The 25,993-nt window shown below is 39.0% G+C and overlaps 1 protein-coding gene across 1 annotated transcript in view; it reads right to left on the minus strand.

Annotated features, from left to right (window-relative positions):
• The window catches only part of ptgir (prostaglandin I2 receptor), a 31,429-nt gene extending 5,717 nt beyond the window's left edge, over positions 1-25,712 (minus strand). The window contains exons 1-2 of the mRNA XM_023351592.1: positions 25,617-25,712; positions 24,480-25,470 (exon numbers count right to left, since the gene is read on the minus strand). Of these exons, the coding sequence (XP_023207360.1) occupies positions 24,480-25,334 (855 nt within the window). The 5' untranslated portion in view covers positions 25,335-25,470; positions 25,617-25,712. The remainder of the gene's footprint in view (positions 1-24,479; positions 25,471-25,616) is intronic.
• Between the last annotated feature and the right edge of the window lie 281 nt (positions 25,713-25,993).

Genomic DNA, 25,993 nt, shown 5'->3' on the forward strand with positions numbered 1-25,993 from the left:
AGCTAGTTATCATGTCACTCTGGGTTAGCATCTGTGGTTTGTCACATGAATAATCCAAGCAGATTAAAATCATTAATCATTGTGAAACTGTGGCTGAATAACTGATCTAGCGCCTATAGATTGGTAAATTATGTAAAATACAAAATGAAAGCCTTTCAGAAAAGTTGTTTTTCTGGCTGCTTGCTGAAAACTAATCTGTACCAGATTTGCTTTGAGTGCTGCTATGAGATCCTACAGGCTCTCCCTTCAAAGATGACTGAGAGCTATGTGTCTGTGTGCAACTACTTCAAAAAAAAACCAAACTTTTCCACAAGATATATGAGGTTGTTTTAAGTCAAAAATTCCTTAATATTGCCACAAAAAAAATAAATAAAAAAAGGACCCCGTAGTTCCACTGGCAGATTATTTCACTGATAACAAGAGAAAAATGTATCGTTATAAATGAAATAATCTGCCAGTGGAACTAGTCCTTTTTAAAAACAAGCTCCTACCTCTTGCTGGAAGGTTACTTGCAAATTAGTTTTGTCTTATTTTAGATGCACTAAAAACCAAAAATACCAGGTAAGATTTTGTGTTTGTGCAGTGAAGAGGAAGGAGTAAAGTCAAGTGATGGGATACTTTACAGCAGCAGAGTAAAAAGGTTAAAAAGACATGTTTTATATAAATCCTTTACTGACTAAGGCATGACGCAAAAATTTGATTAAGACTTTAAAAAAAACCCGCCTCTGATAACATCAGAGAAGTGAAATATCTTAGAAGTCTTTGGGAACAATAGCGAGCAATCCCTTAACAGCCTTGGCTTCTGATCAAGAAGCTGCTCTGGTTCAGCGATTTGTTATTTCCACACAAAGTTATCGTCCCGCCTAATTCATCACGCAGCCTTGCCAAAAACATTTCAAACACGCGGCCGCCCCCTCGTCTCCGCTCTGCGTTTACCAACCCGGCTCTGGCTTGTGCTCCTGCATGCCACCCTGCCTCTTATGGTGCTCTCGGCGGACTTTGAGCCCCCACGGAGAGGGGAAACAAATCACGAGCCGCTCTCTTTCTGCGGGCTGTGGGGCCGAGACTGATGACATGTCAGGATCTCCTTAAACAGGAGCATAATAATGTATCACTGGGCGCTTAGAGAGCAGAGCAGAAGCAGAAAAGAAATGGGGGGCCATGCAGGTGCACTTTAAATGTTCCTATTATGAACATGCTTAAGGATATATTAGGCCTGCAAAAGCAAACGTGCTCATACACACACTATGTAAACAGTTCATAGTTGCAAACCTTCTGCAAGCTTTTTGCATGTAAAGGCCTCGGAGTTAAAGGAAGCAGAACCAATGATACAGTTACAGTACGACGCAAAAGTATTAATTTTTCACCCAACGTTGTCTCGTATTTAGCTCTGGAAAGAATGAAGAGCCCACTGCCCATTTTAATTTTTTAAAGTATAACTTCACAAGATGCTCAACATTCCTCAATTTAATTTTTTATTTTTCGCATCAGATTTCTCCTAAAAATACTACTTCATTTTCATATTATTATGACTTTATTCTCGGATTATTTTGAGTTAACTGAAAACCTCCTGGTTATTGAAAACCTCCTGGTTATTGAAAACCTCCTGGTTATTGAAAACCTCCTGGTTATTGAAAACCTCCTGGTTATTGAAAACCTCCTGGTTATTCCACCAAATATTGGCTTCTGAACTCTTCCTGAGTTAAAACGTTAGTGTTGTTTTATCTAAATAAATTTAAACTTGTTTTCTTTGCATTATTTGAGGTCTGAAAGCACAGCATCGTTTTTTATTATTTTGACCATTTCTCATTTTCTGCAAGTAAATACTACATTTTTGCTTAGAATTTCAGAGACATGTTGTCAGTAGTTTGTAGAATAAAAGAGCAAAGTTCATTTTACTCAAACATAAACCTATGAGTGGTAAAATCAGAGAAGCTCATCATTTTCAGTGGTCTCTTAATTTTTTTCCAGAGCTCTATATTTAGCTTCATTTATCTTCCAGCAGCTTCCCTGTCCCTGCTGAGGAAACGCATTCACACAGCATATTCTCAAAAAAATCCCTGAGCCCTCACTTTATTTACATACTTGTTAGGGTTAATGGGGCAGAAAAAAAGCATGTCATACTTTTCTGAGTTTTTTTGTCAGAAAAATAAATAATGAAATACGTTGATTGTTGGTCATAGCACAACAGAATAAAAAGAAAGGCTGAAGGAGCATGAATGCTTTTGCGAGGTGCTGTGTATTAATGACCACAAAGTTGGTTTAGGCTCTTTACAGAGAATGAAAACCAGGAAATTTGTCGTAGCTTTATCACTGATCTATTTGCAGAATCCACTCTTCAAGCCAAACTGGTTATTAAGGCAAACATTTCCCTACCTTCCTAAACCATTTTGCCTGGTGTAAATGAGCACATCCTGTCAGAGACACTCAAGACGCAGATAACACGCATGCTTCAGGAAACAGACCCCATAATGGATGTCAACATTTTGCGACTCATTATTTTCCATCCACCAGTCCTGGTGGACTCTTCCTACCCATCTCTCTCTCTCGCTCTCTCTTTTACACTGATTCCCTGATTTGGTTGCAGTGCCGCATCATTACACGTGGCAGGGTGCAGACAGCTGACCCGCCAGAGACAATGGAGAGAAATACTCAGCGTCTGAAGAAGTCCCATATCTTTACAGACATGTTTAATGCACTTTGTAGTGAGATTAAGGAGTAAACTCTTACAAAGGTGATAAATGGGTCGATAAAGCCTCGTTAAGTAGATTTATGGTGCAGTTTCAGTGCCAAAAATTAAGACTATTGTGAATTCAGTAGGGGCAAACAAATCCAATGCTACTGTTTGCTTATTCGTGCTAATGGGCAGCGGAAACATGTTGCATATTGAAACAGAGGCTGCATTAAACAAATGTGGGACAAAAACCTTCCTCCAACATGTGTGCAGGGAAAAATGTAGCAGACAGACAATGTGTCTGACTTCACAGACAGCTTTTAAGAGCTTAAAAAAAAAAGAAAACGGAGGCGTTTTCTTTTCTTTCGGCCTGTCGGTAGCCCTCGTCCTTTCAGCTGCTCATCATGCACGGAGCTTTTGCTGCTGAATGTCATACAGACTAGCCACGCCACCAGTTTATCATCACCTCAGCTGAAGTACGTTCATGCATGCATTCATCTTTGAACTTTGAGAAAACATGAAGCTTTTATAAAAAAAATTTTTTTAAAGTCATTTGACAGTAAAGCAAAGGCTAAATTTCTCCAGAACATCAACCTGGACTGCAGCCACTCACACACAGTAGTGTGGGGAAATAAGTGTTGTTTAAAACACTTATTTAAGTGTTTAAAACGACACATTAGTAAGTTTAAAACAACACATTTGTAACAATGACATTTAAACCCAAGCTATCAATGTGGAGAAATTGGTCAACCTCATTTTTTACTCTGGCTGCTTGTGTGCCTAAAAGTTCATGTTGTTTTGTTACCTTTACCTCATGAGATACAGCAACCAGCCGCCAGTGGAAGTTCAGCAGTGACGATACTTGCGTGCGAGCTGAGTCATATGGAAAAATATTTGCTTTCTTTTCTATACTGTGCATATACAGTATATACAGGGGTTGGACAATGTATATACTGTATGTATTTTATATATATATACTTTTAATATTTTTAAGACTTTGATAATAGATCTTCCATTTCCTCTAAATAGCTATAACGTTTGCACAATTACAGCCACCTCTTTCTCATTTTAATTTAGCAAAATCTGTAAGAAAAATAACTTCATTGGGCATCCTGCATTTTATTCTTACTTGAAAAGCAACTATCCAAAAACATACAGGTCAGGCGTTATTATTTTTTTTCCTTGTTTGGCTTTTTAGTTTTTTGCAGCATGTCTTTCACCCCCAGAGCTTCCTGTGGCTATATGCAGATGGTGCAGCCATAATACTTCAACATTGAAAAGATGACTGGAGGGGAATTTTCACAACCACAAAGAGAGTTGGAGATACTTAAGGTGCAGAGGGGAAAAAACGCACAGACGAGGAACGAGTGGGTGTTGTCGCCACACTACTGAGACGCTTTTTTTTTTTCCCCATCATGATTGCCTTATCTGTTCATTTGGACCTATCACATTGCATGTATGAGTGCAGCATACAAAAAGGGGAGAGCAAATGCTTTAAAGATAGTCTGTGGTTATCTTCAGACGAGTTCCATCAAGGGAATGACACCATTTAAAAGTCCATTAGCGACTTTCCACCTCTAAGTCAGGCTCAAGTCTGCAGTGGGTTTGTTCTTTGGCTATTAGATCGATTTGCAAAGGACGTACCAAATGGGTTTAAGGGAGAACTACAGTTTTGTGGCCATTCAGTCCGATTAATTGCCCGTAAAGACAAGTGAACCCGTTCTGGGTTATGTTCACAGACCTATACAAAGTCTTAATCAATTTCTAAAAAAGAAAAAGAAAAACAACAGAGGAAATGTTGTGTTCTTGGGTAGAGTCTATAATTGGTAGCTTTTCGTTCTCATTTTGAATGTAGAGCATGGTTAGCTCTGTGAACACGGCCGGGGTTAGAAGTCGAAGGAGTTGCTGTTCGCTGAGCAGCTGAAAAAGAAAACTGCTGACGAAAATTAAAACAAAAACAAGAAGCTGCACAAAAAGAAAAAAGGGGAAGCTAATGTCAAGGAGCGAATGGCCAACTTTTGATGGAGGTGTGAGCCAATATGTAGCTAGAAGAAATGGCTGAACGAGTTGTGAAATGTCTTGCAAAAGAGCGTTAGTGTTCCTCCCGGGTTGTGCTGAAATGTCTTCATGCAGGGTTCAAACTTAAAGATTAGTGACAGGCGTAACGAAAATCTTCTTTTTGAACACAAACCAAGACTATTTGACAAGCAAAAGTCTTTAATGCTGGATGTTCTGTTTGTTTAATATTACTGCTGGAAATGGCTAAAAAATAATTACTTTTCAGGTTGAGACGTACATTCTCACAGAAAGCCACCTGGACATCTGCCATGTGTGGACTTTGTCTTCTTCTTTGCCAAAAGCTGCACATATTTGAACATTATAAACTGCGTCCTTTGTTTTCACTGGCAATAAATAACATGCGCTTGAAGCAACTATGCTGCACACTGCTCCTATTTTCGTACATTTATCCAGCATTTCCATCACAGATGACGACGGCTGGCGAGTTGTGAGGATGTGATAACATTTGTGCTAATTTTTGTGCTCAGCATGCAAGACAAAGGGTGGTCCGATCAGAAAAGCTCTATAATCTCTACATCATTTGATGCGCTGTTGTCCAGACTTCAGTCAGAATGCCACTGTGCATATTAAATGCCTTTTGACCCGTGTTTGAATATTCTCAATATTTTTTAACTTCTGTTTTAGCATGCCTTCATACAATTTAACTAAGTGTGTTACAAAAGTAAAATATTGAAGTGGAAAGTATCAAGAATCTGGTTGCAAAAGTGGACACTTCTACTAATACTAGTGCAGGGTTTTTATTATTCTAATGGTTTGGCTCTGTTTTTGTATTTCAAACTTTCTATTTATTATTTTTGTCACTATAAAAAAAAACTTCATAAATTACAAATTGAGTGGGAGTCAAAAAGTGGTGAAATTGACTTTAAAAGTGACCTAACACACAGCGTTGTTACCACTCTGATCCAACACTCCCCTCAAAAACAAGCAGAGAAGTCCAAGAGTAGACAACAAACCTGTGCATGTAGCGTCTGCAGACTCTCATGCAGATGCACCAGTCTTCACAAGTGCCGTCAAATAAACAAGTGTCAAACTTTCGGCTTCAAAAGGGGGTTGTCTCCAGACTGGTGAGATGCTCCAGTAGCTTTGTTTGTTTGCTTTTGTTGTTGTTGTTTTTTAAAGGAGATAACACCTCGCCAGAAAAACAGATATAGGTGAAAGAGTAAACACTTTTCTAAGACCTTTCATTGGTGGTTCTGATCAATGTTGTAGATTTGAATGTTTTGTTGGGTGTTGAAAAAAAATGTCATTTGAAACAACATTTTAAAAAAAGCTTAATGATATTTAACTTTTCAAAATGTTCCGTTTCATTGTTTTTTTGTTGTTTGTTTTCTTAACTCATCTTGACTCAATAATGTGAAGTTTGATTTCAGGTTAGAGTCTAACTGAGTTTTTCTCGATGTTCTGATCCACAGATTTGTGTCGCAGGCTCAGCGATTCGGGGAGGCATCAGCTGGGGAGCAGCACCAAACAGCATCAGAAGCAAACGGCACACAATAACAAAGATGGATTACTCTAATAGCAACACATCTGTGCTCAAAAGCAATAAGCAGACCAAACAGCAATAATGTTGCTCTCATCTAACAGAGCATTGATATATATAAAGTTATGGAACAAAGCAATGGGAAAAACAGTTGCCTTCTTCTTATAGCTTTTAGTTGCAATTTAAAATGAGACTCTGGCATGTTTCCACATTATTCTAAAGCTCCTTTGTTCATTAGCATGTGATGATTGGTGTCAACAAATGAACAAAAAGGTACAAGTTTTAAGCGATTTCAAAATCCTTTTTTTCTTCCAGACACCCAGACTTTCTTGTAATCTTTTAAAGAGCCCCTCAGTGTTCTCAGTGTTTCTCATGACTGTCTTTGTGCTCACACTGCTTGTACGCAATCTTTTTTTAAGGCGTGCACCGATTGCAGTTTTCTGGCCGATTGCAATCATTGAAAAAGCCTGACCTGCGGATTCCGATTTTGGCTGACACAGATTTTTTTTTGTTTTGTTTGCAATATGGATAGAGATTGCAAGAAAGTCGGGGAGTTGGCAACAGTGGAGCGACTACTGATGACTGCAAACATGCAGACATGACCTGGTGGGCCGTTCTGCCCGTCAGTCAAACTTTTCTCACAGGAAACCAGAAGAAGACGGCGGTTATTTTTAGACCTCAGCTGAAGAACTGGTGATAAGATCGGCTTCACGTGCGAGTACCGGACGATGGCTGTCTCCTAAAATTAAGGAAGTTGGTGCATCGCTGAGAATCTTTTGTCTTCATTCTACTGAGTATACTGTGATGGCTATTTTTGCATCTGATGTTTAATCCAAAAGGCTTCAAGGTCCACTTTGCATCACTTTTCAGTCAAAAACTACATTTTCATTTAAAAGTTACTGAACAGCAACCTTCAGATAAAATGCAACCTGACTGCTTTAAGGCTCATTTATGAGGCAACAGAAGAAAGGAGGGAAATGAATATGACGACTCAGCATACGAGCATAAAACAGCAAGACACACCATTTGCCTCATGGGCGATAAATCAAGTCCTATGTGCTTTATCAATTTACCCCCAATGTCCAATTCCTTACAATCCAGTCAGGAGTGAATAGCAAGCAGTGCATTGCACATTAAAACAACTTATTGTAGTGTTAGCTTTAAGAGATCAGCAAGGGATTCATTTTGGATTTAAAACCAAAACGTTCTTGAAACAAGAGGCTGACAATAAGAGTGGGCTCCCGACGGGCCTGTAAAAGCATTCAACATGGACTTTATTAGGGCTTTTTAAAACAGCACAGGAAACTACATCTAAAACATGCAGGATAAATAAGTAGAGTTTCAATTTTGCAAAATAATTTGTCAATTTCTTCGGTGTTGGCATTTTTCAAATAAACATGTTATTTTTCATAGTTTAAGAATGATATATGTAGCTTCCAGGTGCATTTCGGGGATTGAATCACAGATTTAATGCACTTTAGGGCATTGTGGTATCTGTCATCTTTGGCTTTGAGGGCTGTGCCACCAATATTCCTACTGGATATGTGTTTTGTATTGTCATATTACCGGCCCGGCCCGTATGGAGATTAAATGCATGTCTGTCAATAATTCACACGATTGTATCAAGACTATAACTAAAAGCCCGGCGGCTTTTAGTTATAGTCATAGAAGGTGACAAATCGCCTAGAAGGTGATTCCTAACTACGTATCAAGAGACCAGCTATTTGTCACGTCCAGTTGCATCTAACATTATTTTAGCAGAGGTCAAAGGTCGCTCAGAGCAACAGAAAGTCAGTGGAAACTTCTTCCCATCACTTTTAGTAAACATTTTGTGTGCAATGCTCCTTAAAATCCCAGAACGCGACGTTGCCTTTTCTGGCAGCAATTATCTTGTTAATGCTGTTAAATGCCTGTTGTCTACATGCTGCTGCGGCTCTTTGGAGGAAGAGCGTGCTCCATGTGCTGAGCGCAAACATTTTGGAAAAATTGCAAAGTTCTCCACGCCTCCCAAGGAATAAATAAATATTGAACAACCACACCATTCCGATAAGACGCTTTTTTAGGCTTTAAGTTCTTCCCTAACTCAACCCACTGAACTTGAAGAACAAGGGGCGATTTTTACAGCTGGAGTGCAAACATCCTTGTTCCTTTTTTTTTTTTTTTTTTTTTTTTTTTGAACTGTTGCATCATTAGTTGTAAAGAACCAAAGAAGATGCCACTTTTTCTGTACGCCATGACCTTTTTTTCCCCATCTTTTTCTAAAGACATACACAAAAAACCTAATTAGTCACAGTGTGATCTCTGAAATCTTTTCGATTTTTCTCTTAATATCTTTGTTTCATTTCTTTAGAGAGTCATTTGACTTCCTTTTAATTTGCTCTTCAGCACCTGGACAGACGATCACCACCTTCTGCCGCATATATGGTGTGTTTATTGTGAGGTATTGTATTTCACTGCTGTCTCTCAGCCAAGTTATATAAGCTCATAAATCTCCTGCTGCTAAGGTGGAGCATCAAACAAGCATTAAATTACACATTTAGCTGTAATGTAATATCAAAGGTGTAACAATTACTGCTGACGGCTAACTGGATTAAACTTACATTTTCATTCAGCAGTTTAAAAACCGTTTCAGATTTTTATCCTCTATTCATTTTCAATTTTCAGGGGATGACGAGGATATATTGATGCGGAGCGATATGACCGCAAAAACACAAAATCTTACCAAATATTTTTTTTTGTATATTTTCTGGTATAATTAAAAGAAGGCAAAACTAACTTACAAGTAATTTTTCAGTGAGTTATGGGAGCTTGTTTTAAGTTAACCATTTCTCGTTTTTACATTTTCTTGATTTTAAAAAAGAACTACAGTAGACCCACTGGCATTTTACTTCACTTATAAAAATAAATTTTTTGTCATAATCTGCTATTGGAACCAGAACGTTTCCATCAGCTTTGAGATATATTTGGCTTGAAATGAGCTCATGCAACTTGCTGAGAAGTTAGTTGTTTTTCTTATTTCAAGTGTGCTGAGATATTCTGCACAATAAACTATACCAAGAATACTTGGTAAGATTTTGTAATTTTTGGCAGTGTATTGAAAATGTTTGTCCAGTTTTGAGATTCTTTTTAAAATCATCACATTCAAAGAGATGGACTACTTGACATTTAGTGGTTCCCCCTCGTTTTTTATCCTGTTTGTTCATAAAGCTGTTCCTAATCTGTCGTGTGATTTCTATTGTGATTTCATGTAACACTCTCCGAACAATGTCGTCAAGGTGAAGAAGGGATTTTATGACATTTAATTAAACATTGTGTAGACGATTTAAAATCTCCAACTACATAATACGACGTTGACACATAGGTGTTCAAATGTTCTGCTCTTTAAATGACTCCTGTGCATTTTGAATGTGCAATGTGATCTCCTTCCCTTCACTGCAGAGTGACACAACAAAAGGGTCGCAGCCCTTGGACTGAGACACTATCCTTGGGTGTGGAGCGCAATTAATGTAATGCTGTGCGAGCAAGGAAGCTGCTGAATGACAGGATAAACAAGATCTGGCACACATGATGGCAAACCAAACGTACAGATATAGAGGGCTGCAAATAACTTGCAGGTGAAGGCAGAAGATAACTGCAAAAATATATGCATTTCTGCTGAATGCCTTGGCTGTAACTGTTTAGAGCTGCACCCTGACGCAGTGGGCAGCTGTTGTCTTGTTGCAAATGGTGCTGTGTTCGAGTCCCTGCCTTTTTGCAGGATTCCCTTTGTTTCCCACATGCAGGCGTGAGTCGACTCTACTCTGACTTCCTCCCACAGTTAAAAAAAGAAAAAAAAATGCTTGTTAACTTAATGGGTTTCTCTAAATTGCCCTCAAGTCTGAGAATGTGTTTGTTGGTGATGAGCTACAACCCTGCAAAGACCAAGGTAGTATAAAACTGGATGGCTATTTACAACGACCTTTATGACATGCACACACCAATTATAAAAGCATTTATATTTCAACTGATGCACTGCATTTCATTAAGAGAAATAATTCACTGCAATTGCCCAGAGGAGTGATAATGTGCTTATTTGTAATTAAAGTCTAAACACCGGAGAAGACGTTCAAGGGAAAGTTTATTTATACATAATCCATTTCCAACAACTCATGCTGCACAAAGCGCTTTACAACACACCAGAAAGAAAGAAATGCAGGACAATAACGCCATTTAAAATTTAAAAGAGAATTTCAAAAACAAAAGCAGAAATGTAATTGGAAGGGGCTATTAGGGGGATTCCCCAGTCAGTCATGAAGCTGTCGGCGTATTAGCGCGTCGCTGTGAGCCATTCTTGTCAAACTGAAAGCTAAAGTTGACAAAAGTGTGTTTTCACATCAGGACGATCACACATCTAATCTGTTTCAAAGATCAGATGAGCTTTGAAAACCACCCAAACAAAACAAGCATCCTTCCTTATGTAACAGAACAAACTGTAGTTCATTTAACCCCTTAACCGCCACTCTAAAAATGATTACATCTTATCCAGTTGCTCGGTTAGGACACCGGTGTGTTCAGACCAAGCATCTCCGAGGTAAATACATTTTATACACTTTAAAAAGCAAATAATGTTGGTTTGTTGTGTGCAGAAACTGTTTGTCCCCTTAATTCATAATGGAAAACATTTTGTTTACACCAGCTTTTGATCAAAGAATCCGACTAATTATTAGTTTAATGTCTGGATTTTAACATCTATCGTCTTTCCTGCAACACTTTTATGTTTTTACTGTTTCTTTCCATCTTTCCTTTGATGCACTGTGCGGCGCTTTGCCTTGTGTATGATTGGTGCTGTATGAATAAACTTGCCTTGCCTAGCACATGTCTGTCAGCAGGTTATAGTCAGACATGAATCCCTCTGTTTACCCAGATCTTAAAAAAAAAATCTGACTTAAGTCCAGCTATCAGTGCAACTGTAGTTTAAACAAGAAGCAAATCTGAAGCAAACGGCTGAATATGAAGTACCAAGGTCCCGAAATGGCCTAGTTGAAGCGCAGAGCTAAACCTAATAGGCAAGCTTTGATCCAACGAGCTGTGCAGAAACACCGTTACACATTACACCAAAATCTAACCAATATTGTACAGAAGAGCAGCAGGCAGCTACTCCTAAATAATCTGAGACCTCGGAGATAAAATTGAAAGAAACTATTTAAAGGCGAGATTCGTTAAAACGTGGCGACTACTTTTCCTCACAATAAGCACCAAAACAGAAATATTATGATATCCTCATGTTATACCTTGACAGAAGTTTCCACAGGAACTGTAATAGTGTCATAAATTATCAAAAAAATACATCATAGAAGTGATTACAGAATTTGATACACTGAGCAGCTATTTTACAAAATGTCTGATTGTATTTCTTGGAGAAAATTGTTTTTTTTGTTTGTTTTTTTTTACTTATTTGTATTAGGATAATCAAAAAACATTTATGGTGGACAGCACGGTCATTATATTCACAGAACGATGCATACTACATGAGTTTAACGGGACCACATTAAATCTTAACCCATACTGGTGTTTTAGAAAACGCAGATCAAATTTAGCACCAAGATAAACTTATGCCTTGTGTGAGTTTTCAAACTCTGTCTCGGTTGTTGAAATATCAAAATTTTCTTCTCAAATGTTTATTATTACCAGACAATAATAGCCTGGCTCAAATCACCACTTTACAAAGTTTCTTTTTAGAATCATCATGTAAGCAGAAACATCAGAGTATAAAGATTTAGTGCGATCATTAAATAGGCTTGTGGCTTGTTCTGGAAAGAAACTCTCTTTTCTTTCCTGCGATCATTGATATGTTTTCAAAGGCTTTTATGATGCAATAACAGTAGAATATGTGGAAAACTTCTGTTTTAGGAGGGAAAAAATAGATTATTCGTGGGACTATGAATACTAATGAAAAATATGGGGAGCAACCAACCTCCTGCTCTCTCCGTTCTAATCAGTGTTTTCACTAGAAATTACTCAAAAACTGGAAAATGACCCAAAGTTGCGAAGTATGATTAAACTCTCCATGTTCCAAAGTTTCAGCCTCACTTGTTTTTATGTATGTCTTGGGTTTGCTGTGAAACATCTTTCATTTTGTACAAGAGGCAACTTAAAAAAAAAAAAAAAAAGGTATCATTTCAGGACCTTAAAGGTACAGCCTGGAGGATCTTGGTAGCTGCTAGCAAATAATATGAGTCGTAATTATCTGAATGCCGTCCACTTCACCTCGTTTGTCTTCATTGCAAACAAGAAAAAAAAAGCATGGTAGCCTTGTTTCAGTCAGCAACAAGTGGAGGAGGGGCAGCACTGCATTACTCTTATGTCAAAAGGAAGAACCACTGACCTCTGGCACTTACTTTTAGACTTTTAATTGAAATGACTTCCAGTCAGTGGGATGGTATAGCAAAGATAAATAAACGTGGAACTGTAACTTTTTGAAACTTTGGCGCCACTTGACACCAGTATCAAGTCACATTACAGGAGCCATTGCAACTTTTTTTTTTTTTTTTGAGAGAAATAGAGAAAAATAAAATAAAAATAAAATATTTAAACTCAGGCTAAAAAGAAATATTTTGTCATGCATGGCTTCAAACGAACAAACTTAAAAGACAAATCAAACTAAATGGATCATGAGCAACAAAGCTGGCAGGACTGTAACCTGACGACAACCAAAACATTCGACAAACATTTGAGCATGAATGCGAACACATACACAAACATTTAGGGTCATGCCTCTCTCCGTTAAAAAAAAAAAAACAACTCTTTTTGTTCCCCTTCACAAAGCAAGCTGCTGATTGCAGAGCATCATCTTTCCTGGGAAGTCCGGATGGAGCGCTTAAGTCTCAGCAGCAGCAGCACCTGGAGCACAAAACCAGATGGGAACACAAAGCAGTCACAGCGTGTGTCTTTCTATATCTACGCCACACCAATCCCACGGCGCGCAGAGACACCCGATATCTATGGTCAAGGGATATTCTCCACCACTGTGACTGCATTCGATTTCCATTGTGATTCCTTTTCTGGGAGCTAAAATTAGCTTGGCATCAATGAGGATGCTCCAGTCCTTCCAATATACCACAAGTCCTGTGGGGCCATTAAAGGAAATCGTACTACTGTAAAGACAACATCCTATGGGATAGAATAGAATAGAATAGAAAAGAAAAGAAAAGAAAGTGGCAGGAAATCAAAGAAAATAGAATTGCACAAGGATATAATTTGTGTAAAACAGAATGAAAAATAAGAGTAAAATACTCTACAGTAAGGGCAAAATTTCAAGATTAATGTTAACAGTTACTCAAAAAAAAAATCACACTCCCATCCAAAGAAATATGCAACTGGGTAAGTTCATTTAAAAAAATTTAAAAATGTGAATCATGGGCAGAATTAAAAGACAACAGACTAATAAATGACATTTTAAAAAATTGTGCTGTCTCAGCACCTGATTGGAAACCTCTGAATTTATATAGCTTTCAATCAAAGTGGACAATGTATAAGCAGGGTTGGCTGTACTGGCATTTATATGATCCCTGAAAGATGGCTCATTCAATCAGTCAAGTTTATTTGTATACACCCTGTTCCAAATTATTATGCAAGTGAAATTTTTCCAGATTTTCCTAAATGGTCAATGCAAATGACAATCAGTATAATTTTCAAGTCATGAACTATTACAGTATAAATCAAATTTTACTGAACAAAGCTCCCCATGAGAACAGTATTTTTTCCAAAATAAAAAACTCATAATGCACTGTTCCAAATTATTATGCACATCAGATTTTCTAAACATTTTATGGATTATAAATAACTGCAAACGGTCATTCTGTGAATGTGCAGCATTAAATGGTCACATGTACTAAAATCAAAAGCTACTTCAATCAAAAACATGTTAACAGACCGAATTACATGTTAACATAGGACCTTCTTTGATATCACCTTTGATATACTTTGCTGAGGTCATTTTTACACCTTCAGGGACTCTGAAGGTTCCGACCAATGATTCTCTCCACATGATTTCGGCCCAAAAAATGACTCCACCACCTCCTTGCTGACGTCACAGCCGTGTTGGGATGTGGTGGCCGTCCACCACCAATCCACTACTGCGTCCATCTGGACCATCCAGGGTTGCACAGCAGTCATCAGTGAACAAGTCTGTTTGAAAATTAATCTTCATGTACAGCTGGGTCCACTGCCACCATTTCTGCTTGTGAGCTCTGGTTAGGGGCCCAATAGCAGGTTCATGCACCACAAGCCTCTGGAGGATCCTCCACCTTGAGGCTCCAGAGGCACCAGCAGCTTCAAATAACTGTTTGCTGCTTTGTAAGGGCATTTTAACAGCTACTCTCTTAATCCGATAAATTTGTCTAACAGGAACCTTCCTCATTTTGCCTTTATCTGTACAAACCCATCTTTGTTCTGAATCAGCCACAAATCTCTTCACAGTACAATAACGCTTCAGTTTTTGTTAAATATCTAATGTTTTCATACCTTGTCATATGGCTCTACACTATCTGATGACTTTCATCAGCAGAGATCCTTTCTCTTTCCCATATTGCTTGAAACCTGTGGCCTGCTTAATAATGTGGAACATCCTTCTTAAGTAGATTTCCTTTAATTGAGCTCATGAGACAAACTAATCAACCAGCTCTCTGAAATTAATTATAGTGATTCAAAGAGCCCTGACACACAATACCATCTATAAATTTAACAGCACAACAAAAAATTTAATCTTTATGACACTTAAATCCAATTTGCATAATCATTTGGAACACGGTGTACAGCACATTTCATCCACAAGGAGGTTCAAAGTGCTGTACCTCATAAAAACACAAAAATACCAAGTCATACAACATGCAGCCTCACTGTGGGATAATACTGGTCAAATGTTCAGCCACACCACAAACCCACATAATCAATGCTCTAAAAGTGCGACTATAAGAGGAACTTACTGCATATGATGTAATGTTTTTCCACCAACCTGAGCACGCATTTCTTTGTGAAAAAGAAATGATCTGGTTTTGGAATTAAACCGATATGGTATTGATATTATCGATATTTTGGATCGATCTGCCCATCTCTAGTTTACAGGTTGCACTTTACTCTGTGTCTGCGCCAAGAAAAAACACACCACCAGCCAATCAGAGTATTCCTTGCAAATACTGCATTCGCTTGAATAACTAACAACCAGACATTAACAAAATGGAAGATCTTAGGAAAACACAAGAACATGTCATACAATAATACTTGAATATTGTACCTTAATTTTTAGCTAAACATAAAAATTCTCATCATTGTCTGTTTTAGCTAATATTTATTTTATATTACTTTTAAATGTGAACAGTGTTGCACAGTTTGTATTAACATCTGCATGTTGATTATTTAATTAGTATTTTACTGAAGTGAATGAAATTTCTTCTAATTTATTTAAGTTGTATATTTTTTTGTGTTTGCCTTTTTGAAGACTATAGTTGGTGTTACAGTAATGTCAATAATGTCTACCAATTGCATGTAGCATGAATGAGGTAGTCATATTGTCAAATTTCCTTCAACTTTTAACATTTTTAACAAAAAGACACGATAGGTCCCCCAGCACCTTCACCACTGATTAGTAAGTTTTCTATAGAAAACCCTGCATCACCCACTTGATAACGTCACAGTCATTTTTCTCCCCACATCTGTGGCAATAAAAGAAACTTGAGTCATTATCACTCTCTTTTGGCAAGAATCAGCCTGTTTTCAGACTTGAATCATCTTTGACCTTTGCAGATTTGGAGAGATTTCTTAGCCATCACCGCTCTTTCACTTGATCTGGATCCAGCTGGCTGCGGGTGCCGTCATCCAGTGACTCTACTTATTCCCACTTGTGTTTGGGACGGGACGTCACTGTTAACAGACTTTTGTGGCTCATGGCCTTTTGTAATGAGGAATATATGTGCTCTGGTTAACAAGGAAACAAACGCTAATTTGCATAAACAAAGTAAAGTTGGCCGTAGAAGCAGAACCTCTAGCAAGTAGGTTGTTAATTGCAGATAGGGTTTTGCATCTCTTGCTTTTTCTTTTCCCAGGCAGCTTTACTCTCCAGGTTTTTCTTATCTTGTTCTCAATTGACATTTCCCCAGAGGTCCATGTGCCATTGGATTTGGTTTGCTGGATTTTGGTTTTTCTTATCTTTATTTAGAAGGTAAAACTCAAACATATATCAATGCTTACATTAAGGATATTTAACATCTGGAGTATATAGATTATAACAATGGTGAAAGGAGCTGTAGCAGGAAGCTACACATCCTTTCCTATATGAACACAGAATAACAAACTAATGTGCTTAAATACTGCATTTACGTTAGTTAGGTTACAAATAAGAAAAGCTTCCTGAGAATCTCTATCGATTCTTCCATTTCCAGGTCTCATAAATCTCTTCACCATAGATGCCTTTTCACGATCAGAAGGATCCGCAGATGTCATGTCTAGACTTTGCTTAGAAGTCAGATCATTTTCGGCTCTAAGTAAAACCTATAAATAGTTGAAGTAATGTATTTCAGAAGTTGCTCTGTCAGTGAATACTCATTCTGAAACAGCAGTGCAGCATAATGGAGGTATTAAAGCTATTCTTATCTGTGTAATACTTTCCCTTTCCAGCCAGTGGAGTAGTTATTTAGTTTATGGATCGATATGAGCCTTCCTGACATTTTATCTTACGTACGCAGCGATCAATACAGTATGTCTGCTAAATAAGTTAAGTATATATACACTAATGGAAACTTTTTATGAAGTTAAAGAAATAAGGTGATCAAGATTACCTAAAAATGCTACACTTCATATGTTTTTTCATTTAATGGTGCTAGACGCTAGAAAAAGAAAGATCTGGAGCCATTTTTCCCAAAAAGGAAGTGGCACCAGGGAACACTTCATCGATCCTGGTATTGATTACTGATTTATAGCCCAATGGGAGCTTTGTGGTTCTCATGGTAACATTTATTGGAAGTAATGAGAACAATCAAATCAAAAAGCTTGTAAGTTCTGATATTTGTTTTAATTTCATATAAAACACAAAAGCTGAGAACTTTGTAATGTCTAAATTGGTCAGAGCGATCTTGCTTTAAAGACCCTCTTGTGGGGAAAATAGACCTTCAGTGATCTACTGTTTATCGATTTTGACTTTTAAAGCATTACTTTGATAAATTTAACAAGCGGTGACCACATATTACCTCTGGTAATACATTTTTAAATACGCCAATAACTCGAGTACAACAAATAATCAAAGGCTTCTTCCGGGAACAAACAAATTAAGTGCATTTTTCACAGATCCTCTCAAGTAATAAAATTCATCACATCAACTTTTACTGCTCAATAACACTTTAGCGGGGCCAACAAGTGTAATGACACAATACACTATAAATCAAACAGAGGTGGTAGGTAAGATACGGAGACAAGCCTGAGTAGTTGAACGTATATCAGACACAGCAGCTGTAGCTGACGGATAAAGCTTTATGCCAACAACTATCGCCACAACTGTCTTTTACCACTTCCTTGAACACAACATCCCTGGATGTGAAGTTTGACTTCGAAGTAAATCTTCCCCAAGTGAAAAAGCTCAACAAGATGACTTCTAGTTTCCACAAAGTAAACAAGGGTCTGCTGAAACCTGAACTCTAAAATCTGAAAATACTATTCACAGATGAGAACCAAAATAAATACGATAAATCTTCTCTCTGATCATATAATTATTATTCTTCTTCCCTGCCAACGTTATGGTGAAAAAAGACATCATTTACTCTCTTTCCCTGCTTTTTTTCCTTCACTATTCTGCATCAGTATAGTGACAACACTGGCACAACTCTTCTCTCAGAGGCACAGCAGGTTACAAGAACTTGCTGTACGCATGCAAGGATAAACCGGAAACACACGGTTGTTTCATGGTTTTGTGGTTTGCTCTTGCTGTGTTCACTAGAGCAATAAATAAGGATGCAGCATTTAGCCTTCCTGTACATGTCAAGAGGAAAACTTGTTGTAATAAATTCAATGTGAGCAACACAAAAACATCCCACTAGACTGAATCAGACATTTCCCCCCACCCTTTCCCTTTCCAGCATCTGTTGCGCTGTGAGCCAAACCAATGGGTGTTAATCACCAGCTCTCATCTGTCTGGAAAAGGTTACTGTTGCTTGTACGTGCAGCATCAGGCTTCGCAGCGTGACTAGTGCGACTGCAAAGATTTACACGTACAAACAGGCACAGAAACCTCTAGAAATGTGTCCGGGCTCGGTATAAGAGTGATAAATTATTTAAAACATTACAAACGTGCTGGAAACGCAACTCTACACTCGATTTCCCGAAACAAGGACTTGTGGTCCCTAGCAAGTCCCGAAACCCGTCTGTGATTTTGTCGAAAGTCACATCGCAGTGTTTTGAAAAGACAACTTTCAACAATCACAACCTATGCACAGCAAGCAAATCGGTACTAAAGGCTTTGCACATTATTTTGTTAGTCAAATCTAGGTTTTCGCCAGAGACTCAGCATTATTTTTTTCACCATTTGATTTCACATTCAGACTGAGTGAGACGACATTATATCAGTTTGTGTTATGTGGCCCTTCCGGCTTGCTGTGCTCAGATTTCCTGTGCTCAAACGCCTTTCACTGGGCAGAGAGCAGCTGCTAATCTAGATTTAAAATCTATTAAGTCCTGGTCAAGATCGGCCGAAATGATCAGAGTATGACGAGAACAGGAAAGCAACTACAATAAAAGTGTTGTTAAAATCAGAGTGGCCAAAAATTAAATCAACGGTATATCAATGACATAAAACACTTGCACTCAAAAGGCTGACAGAAAATCCTTGTAAAAAGCAGGAAATGAAGCAGGAAGCCATTCTTTGTTTTATCTGTACACCATCAACAGGAAACACACTGAACTGTATAAAGAGTTTAAATATCAATGACTCATTAAAAAAAGAGCTAGCCCTGTAGCATAGCGTACGCTTAGATGTTTAGCTATAGTTATTCAAGACTGTGACTGTATGGGTAAAGTAAAATACATATTAAGAAATAATTGTTAAAACTACCTTTGTCTTAGTTAAGCGTTGTCAGAACATTTTAATATCAAAAATAACTTGGAAAAATAACAAAAAAGCTATAAAAATGCTGAATCATTTCCAAACTATCCAGACCAAGTTATTCTTACCCTCTTTAGATCCTGAGCAAACAATGACAAACCAGAGTCTTTAGGAAAGCTAAGTTTAGTTGTAGTTGCAACACTAGAGTGTACATGTGAGCAAGTAGGATCCTACTTACTCATTAACCCATGGACTCAAGGAGTTGCATAAATAGAACATGAAGCAGGTTAAAAGACCTCAAAAAGCAACAAATGATTTTGATCCAAAGTAATTGAAACAGAGCTCTGATCCATCTGCCACTCTGGGAAGGATTAGACATTTAAAAAGTGTTGGTTCTCCAACAAGCTACAATGAGAGCCAATTTTAACATTTGGGAAAACAAAAGCGGTGAATCTCCCCAAAAGTTAACAATTAATCGAAATGAATAGCGTTTGATCAATTGAAACATATTAGCAAAAGTAAAACAGAAAATAAGTGCACATGCTTAATTGCAGCTGCTTTCTTCAACAAGTTAACTCCACCTTACAACTAAATATCTGTCATTGTCAGGAAGGCAGAGTTACGTGCGATATTGATATTTTGTATTTTATTTTTTTGTTGGCTGCACAGTGGCGCAGTTGGTAGCACTGTTGCCTTGCAGCAAGAAGGTCCTGGGTTCGATTCCCGGCCAGGGTCTTTCTGCATGGAGTTTGCATGTTCTCCCTGTGCATACGTGGGTTCTCTCCGGGTACTCCGGCTTCCTCCCACAGTCCAAAAACATGACTGTCAGGTTAATTGGTTTCTCTAAATTCTCCCTAGGTGTGAGTGTGTGTGTGCATGGTTATTTGTCCTGTATGTCTCTGTGTTGCCCTGCGACAGACTGGCGACCTGTCCAGGGTGAACCCCGCCTCTCGCCTGGAACGTAGCTGGGGATGGGCACCAGCAACCCTCCCGACCTTAGGGACAAGGGTGAACAGAAAATGGATGGATGGATGGATATTTTATTTTTGCTGAAATTCAAATCAATAGAAGGCACAAAAACACTCGGGACATTCCCAGATCCAAATCTCATTTGACACAAACGCCTCACTGCATTACTGAAATGCTTGCAGGCACCAAAGTTGGGGATTCCTGAATCTTACTCAGACAGATGAGAATACTTTGTCATCACTGTTTATTTTCCCCTCTGGGTTTTTCGACAGTGATTTAGGTCAAATACCGTCATGAGCCAGAACTGAGTCAAGCATCCAGGCACAGACCACAAACGAGCATATGGCAAAAACATGAATCGTTTTTATTGCTTTTCGTAAACTAATTTATCACTAAAAAAGATGGCACCCATGCAACAAAAGCAAACATTGTTTTACTATGAAACACATGTCTATGACGCATGTTACGCTCATTAGGCCAGCTAATGATTTGACCTCAGATTCCAACAAAAAGGAGAGCAACCTTCCACCCTGGTGGAGAGAGGCAGGACCAGTCCTCCAGGGTTTTCAGGTTAGGTCCACTCCCCTAGAATAGGAGCAAACGTGAAGCTTACTCCTCAAAACAAACTCGCACATTTGCGCCGCACTCTCAGACACACCTAAACACAACACAGCCGTTAAAGAGGCTTAAACTGTGCCTACAAGCACATTCCAAAACAGCTGCCATGCCCAAAAAGGCTTTTTCTATACAAGTGTGATGATAAAAGAACAAGAGTCAACAATGACAGAAGGGAATATATGAATATACCTGCTCTGATGTTACCACTTACAAGTGCAAAAGAACTGAAAGTATAACCACTTTTATGATTAAACCTTTTTTTAACTTGTTCTGACTGCAGTTTGGAGCTCTGGTGTTACAAGTTATTGCTTCACTTTTCTTTAAATAACTTTCTAGTTTTGCAGTTGTGACAAATTATGACTCAACGTTTGGACCCGGACCAGCAGCGGTTTAGACGGCCCTAAAATGTCATCTACAAAATGAATAGATTTTATAGATGAAACATGGAATCTTATAGGTTTACATAGTAATTTATATCACTGAGGTGCTTTAATTTGCTAGATTGTTGTGATGACTAGTCGTCACATTTTTGAAAACAATGGCGCTCCACCCTGCCCTCCGACATAACTCAACCTGTGCTATATTTAAATGCGACATCTGTGGGCTTTAATTCACCGGGGGACAGTCAATGTTCCCAAAGGACCATGTGAGTTAGTGGGACTTCTGTTCTGTTGAGAGCTGGATCATTAAGTAAAATGAATAACTACAAAAAATGTAATAACACAGCTAGATGTAATAATCCTTCTAACAGAACCATGTAACACAGGCATGTCCAAAGTCCGGCCCGGGGGCCAATCACGGCCCGCGGTCAGATTTCATACGGCCCGCAGCTTCGGTCTTATAATGTATTATTTATGGCCCGCCTGCACTGTGAAACAGAATAAATAAATCATAAAACTTGAAACTGTAATTCCTCCTTTCACCAAATGGTGGCAGCACCACTTTAATACTATCAGTCTCTGCCTCCGTGCAGCGAACCGCTCTCCACTCATTTCTGCCATGGCCACTGCAAAGAAAACGAGGAAAGTTTACAGTGAGGGCCGCCGCTTTCAAGAGAGATGGGAATTATAACACTTCTTCACTGAAAATCAAGGCAATTGTGCTTGTCTAATTTGTGAGACGGTTGCCTTGTTTAAGGATTTCAATGTAAAGAGACACTACCAGACTAAACATGCTAACACATACAACAAGCTAACAGGAAGTGACCACGAAGTGACCGTGCTGAAAAAGTGAAGCAGCGATTCTTCACGCGGGCCTGTGAGTCAAAAGAAAATACCACCAAAGCAAGCTACGAAGTTAATGTTAATAGCTAAACATGGCAAACCTTTTACTGAAGATACATTTATCAAAACTGTGTTATGAAAATGGTGGAGAACATTTTGCCCTGAGAAGAAGCAAGAATTTGAGAAAAATGTTTGCCTGGCAGTAACAGTGTGGCTCTGAGAGCTGAGGACATGAAACTGAGTGTTTTGAACGGCAACGTCTGTCACTATCAGCAGTGAAGAGCCAAAAGAACATTTGTGCACCTGGATTTATGGCACTTATTTTTATTAAACTCTTGAGTAAGATTTGGTTATGAACCTGTAGATATAGTAAATGATGAGCAAAATTCACTTGTTTTAAGATTTAATAATAACAGACAACTTTGCATTACTTATAACTCCTGTTTAAAATGTTCTTGAGGCAAAGATATTTTTAAACTCATGTAAATTTAAGGTATTTCATACAGTTTGTTCAATGTTATCTGACTCTCCAGATATGAAAGAAAGGCAGAATTTGTGTATTTAGAGTTGTTCTCATTTGCCTGAGTGGCTTATATTTGGTTATTTTGTCATTTGAAAAATAAAGATAATTGTGACAATGAAAATTGTTTTATAACAGTGTGTATTTGCATTAAACTTTTGTAGTTAAAAAATGTACGAACAAACTATTGGCCCCCGGGCATCTTCACTTGATCAAATCTGGCCCTCTTTGCAAAAAGTTTGGACACCCCTGATGTAACATAACAGGCCATCCTAATAAGTTAGATTTTATCACATCTTATTATGAATACTAATAATTGGCAAAAACAGAAAAGCAATTATCAAATTCCTACATTTCACTATATGTTTAGTCAAACCAGATCTAATCCACGAGCCCAGAAATCTGGTCTCCAAAAACAGAGCCATCCTTCTTCAGAGAATCAATATTTAGAAGCAGCATTACGTAACCTTGGAGAAAAAGTTGCAATTTCTGTGACCTTTAGCACCGTGGGCCTATGTCAGCTATAAGTGCTATGCAACAAACTCGACATTAACTGGAAAAGAAGACCATGGCCCACTTAGCAACAGATCAGTTCTTTTTCTTCCTAGCCCAGGTAAAACACCAGCAGCCCATGTCTAGGATTTATCTGGGAGTGATGACTCCACTCCCAGGAACTCTTGAAGACATTTTGCTCGACAGTCCTGTGAAGGCTGTGGTCGTCGTCGTTGCTGGTGCAGATTCCCGTACAACACGTTTTTCTTCCACTCATTTTTTTTCTACGAAGATCCTTGGATACAGGACGCTGTGAACGACCAGCTTCTTTAGCAATAACCATTTCTGCTTCTGGTCCTCAAAGACGGGTCTGCTGCTCCTCACAGGCCTTAATAACTAAGAGAAGCCTTGTATACATAAGCGTACTCACAGATAAGTTGCTCAGTTGCTGTAATATAGGCAAATTGCAGAATGACGTCATGTGTGCAAGATCACCTACCACTACCATTGGTTTTAACTGTTGTCAACATAACGCGCTAAATCTTACATGTATGCATGACATATGAACAAAAAAGGGACGCAGTGCTTTGCTACTAATTGTCAATGCTACGACAACGAGATAACAAGGTTAGCAAAAAGTTTTAATTAATAAAAAAAAGTATCAAAAGAGGTAAGTAGGTCAGTTATTTGACTTTGACAACCTTTACATGTAGATGTGATGTGGGATTTGATGTGTTTTGGTTCATTTAAACTACAAAAAAGGGCGACCTTCACACCGACATCAGTAGAGCAGGTGCTTAAATTAGCTAATCATGCAAATTAGCTGTGTTAGATTAGCCACTGCAGCTAATGTACAGTAGCTAATCTGCATTAGTAAATTAACACAGGTCGTTCATCTACAGCCATTTCTTGCAATGGCATTATGTTGCAAGAAACATTATAATCTATGCAAATAAAAGTTTTATTGTCTGAAATAAAATATTATAAAAATATAGATTGTTTTGTGATTTAATTTTTTTTAAAATACACATTCATATGAAGGACCCCATCTTAAACTCATGTGTGAAAATGCTCACAAAAAATTAGGGAAAAATCTGGGTAGCGTCGTTGAAATGTGCCTTAAGAGTTTTCATTTGCAGCAGACATGTTGGAAGATGTTCAAATAAAACAGCAATTGTAATACACAGCATGTTTTAAACTAAGCAGCAACACAAATGAAAAAGAAAAAAAAAACTGCTGAGGTTTTCCCCCTCCCTTCTGATTTGCTCTCTTGTCTTGGGGGACCAAAACCTGCTCTAACCCAGGAGCCCACATCCCGCAAAACCCGGCCCTGGATGGAAGCGGGGTGGCATGATACTCACGGTTAGAGGCAGGGAGCACACCACAAAGATGACCGTGATAAGCGCCAACAGCACCACGTGGTCCAACTCCTCCTCCCCGCGTCCGAACCAGGCCAAGCTCAGCTTCTTCTTCCGGGCCACTGACACCACGGAGCCGCGGCGCATCAAGTGGCTGCGGTGCATCTTGCACAGGCTGACGATCACGGAGCCGTTGCAGACGAACACGATGAAGATCAGCAGCGCATTGAACGAGGAGTAGGACAGAGAGAAGGCCAGGATCAATTCCCCACGCTCTTCCCAGGTGCCAGGGGCGTCCCCCATGTCCATGAAGCACCACGTCCCTGGGCAGTACTGCCTGAATTTACCGTACCCGATGAACGGCAACAGGCAGAAAGTCAAAGAGAAGAGGTAAATGAAGAAGAGGGCGACTTTGGCAAAAGTGGCGCGGATGTGCACCGAGTAAAAATACGGGTGGCTGATGGCCATGCAGCGCTCCAGGGCCATGGCGCACAGGATGAGGGTGGACGCCAGGCCGAAGAAGTTCATCACAAAGCCGAACAGGTTGCACAGTTTCTCCCCGCCGAGGCCGATCAAGGACATGTTGTGGGCGTAGCAGATGAACACGGGTGGGCTGAGGAGGCAGGTTCCCAGCAGGTCAGTGAGGACCAGGCCGGTCACCAGGATGCAGAAGACCGAGGACCGGGAGCGGTTCTCCTTCTGATGCACTAAGAGGATGAAGAGGGCCAGCAGGTTGCCCACCACTCCGAGCGAAAAGAAAGTGATGGTTATTGGTTTGTTGCCTTGGCCAGCGATCGAGTGCTGGCCGTGGCACTTTGAGCTGCTGTTCATGTTTGTCAGAGGAGGGTCTTCCAGCATGAGGGGGGTTTACTGACAATAACCCGAATTTCCGGACGAGTGTAAACCCTGTTTTCTGGAGACAGTCATTTGTCACGGCAAAACAGCGATGCTGCCTTGTGTTGACAGCCTCACCGCCCCTCACTGCATGCAGTGTCTGTAGAACATATAAAAGTACTTTTAGACCAGACAGAAAACACTGAAATATCACAAAGTGGCATTTTAGAAAAGTTTTGCCTTTACTTTGTCACAACGTCAAAATATGATTCACAAGCATATTTGCAATGAATAATAGTTACTTACCGCTCACTGAAGCAGCAGTGCAATAGTAATAATAATAAATCTATGAAGAAGTTTCAACTTTTTCATTTCTCTAACTTTTTCATTTTGCCGCTCTGGCTATTCAGTCTTTTTTTTTCTTTTTTTTTTTTTTTTTTTTTTTTTACTCCGAGAAAAATGACAGCAAATACTTAAGATCCAGAGTTTGAGTTTTAAGCGCAGCTCTGCCGTCTGATCCGCGCCGACTTTCCGGGCACAGAAACACGACTGATCGGTTCAAAGCTTTTTTTTCCCCTCCTCCTCTTTAAGTTTGTGCTGCGGCGCTCCTCCCAGTCTGTTTCGGATCGATTCAAAAATCCCTCCCACTGTGCAACACGTGTGTCAGAGATGAGCTCATAAGA

The sequence above is a fragment of the Xiphophorus maculatus genome, chromosome 18 (genome assembly GCF_002775205.1).
Source record: "Xiphophorus maculatus strain JP 163 A chromosome 18, X_maculatus-5.0-male, whole genome shotgun sequence".
In the NCBI taxonomy this organism is placed as follows: Eukaryota; Metazoa; Chordata; class Actinopteri; order Cyprinodontiformes; family Poeciliidae; genus Xiphophorus; species Xiphophorus maculatus.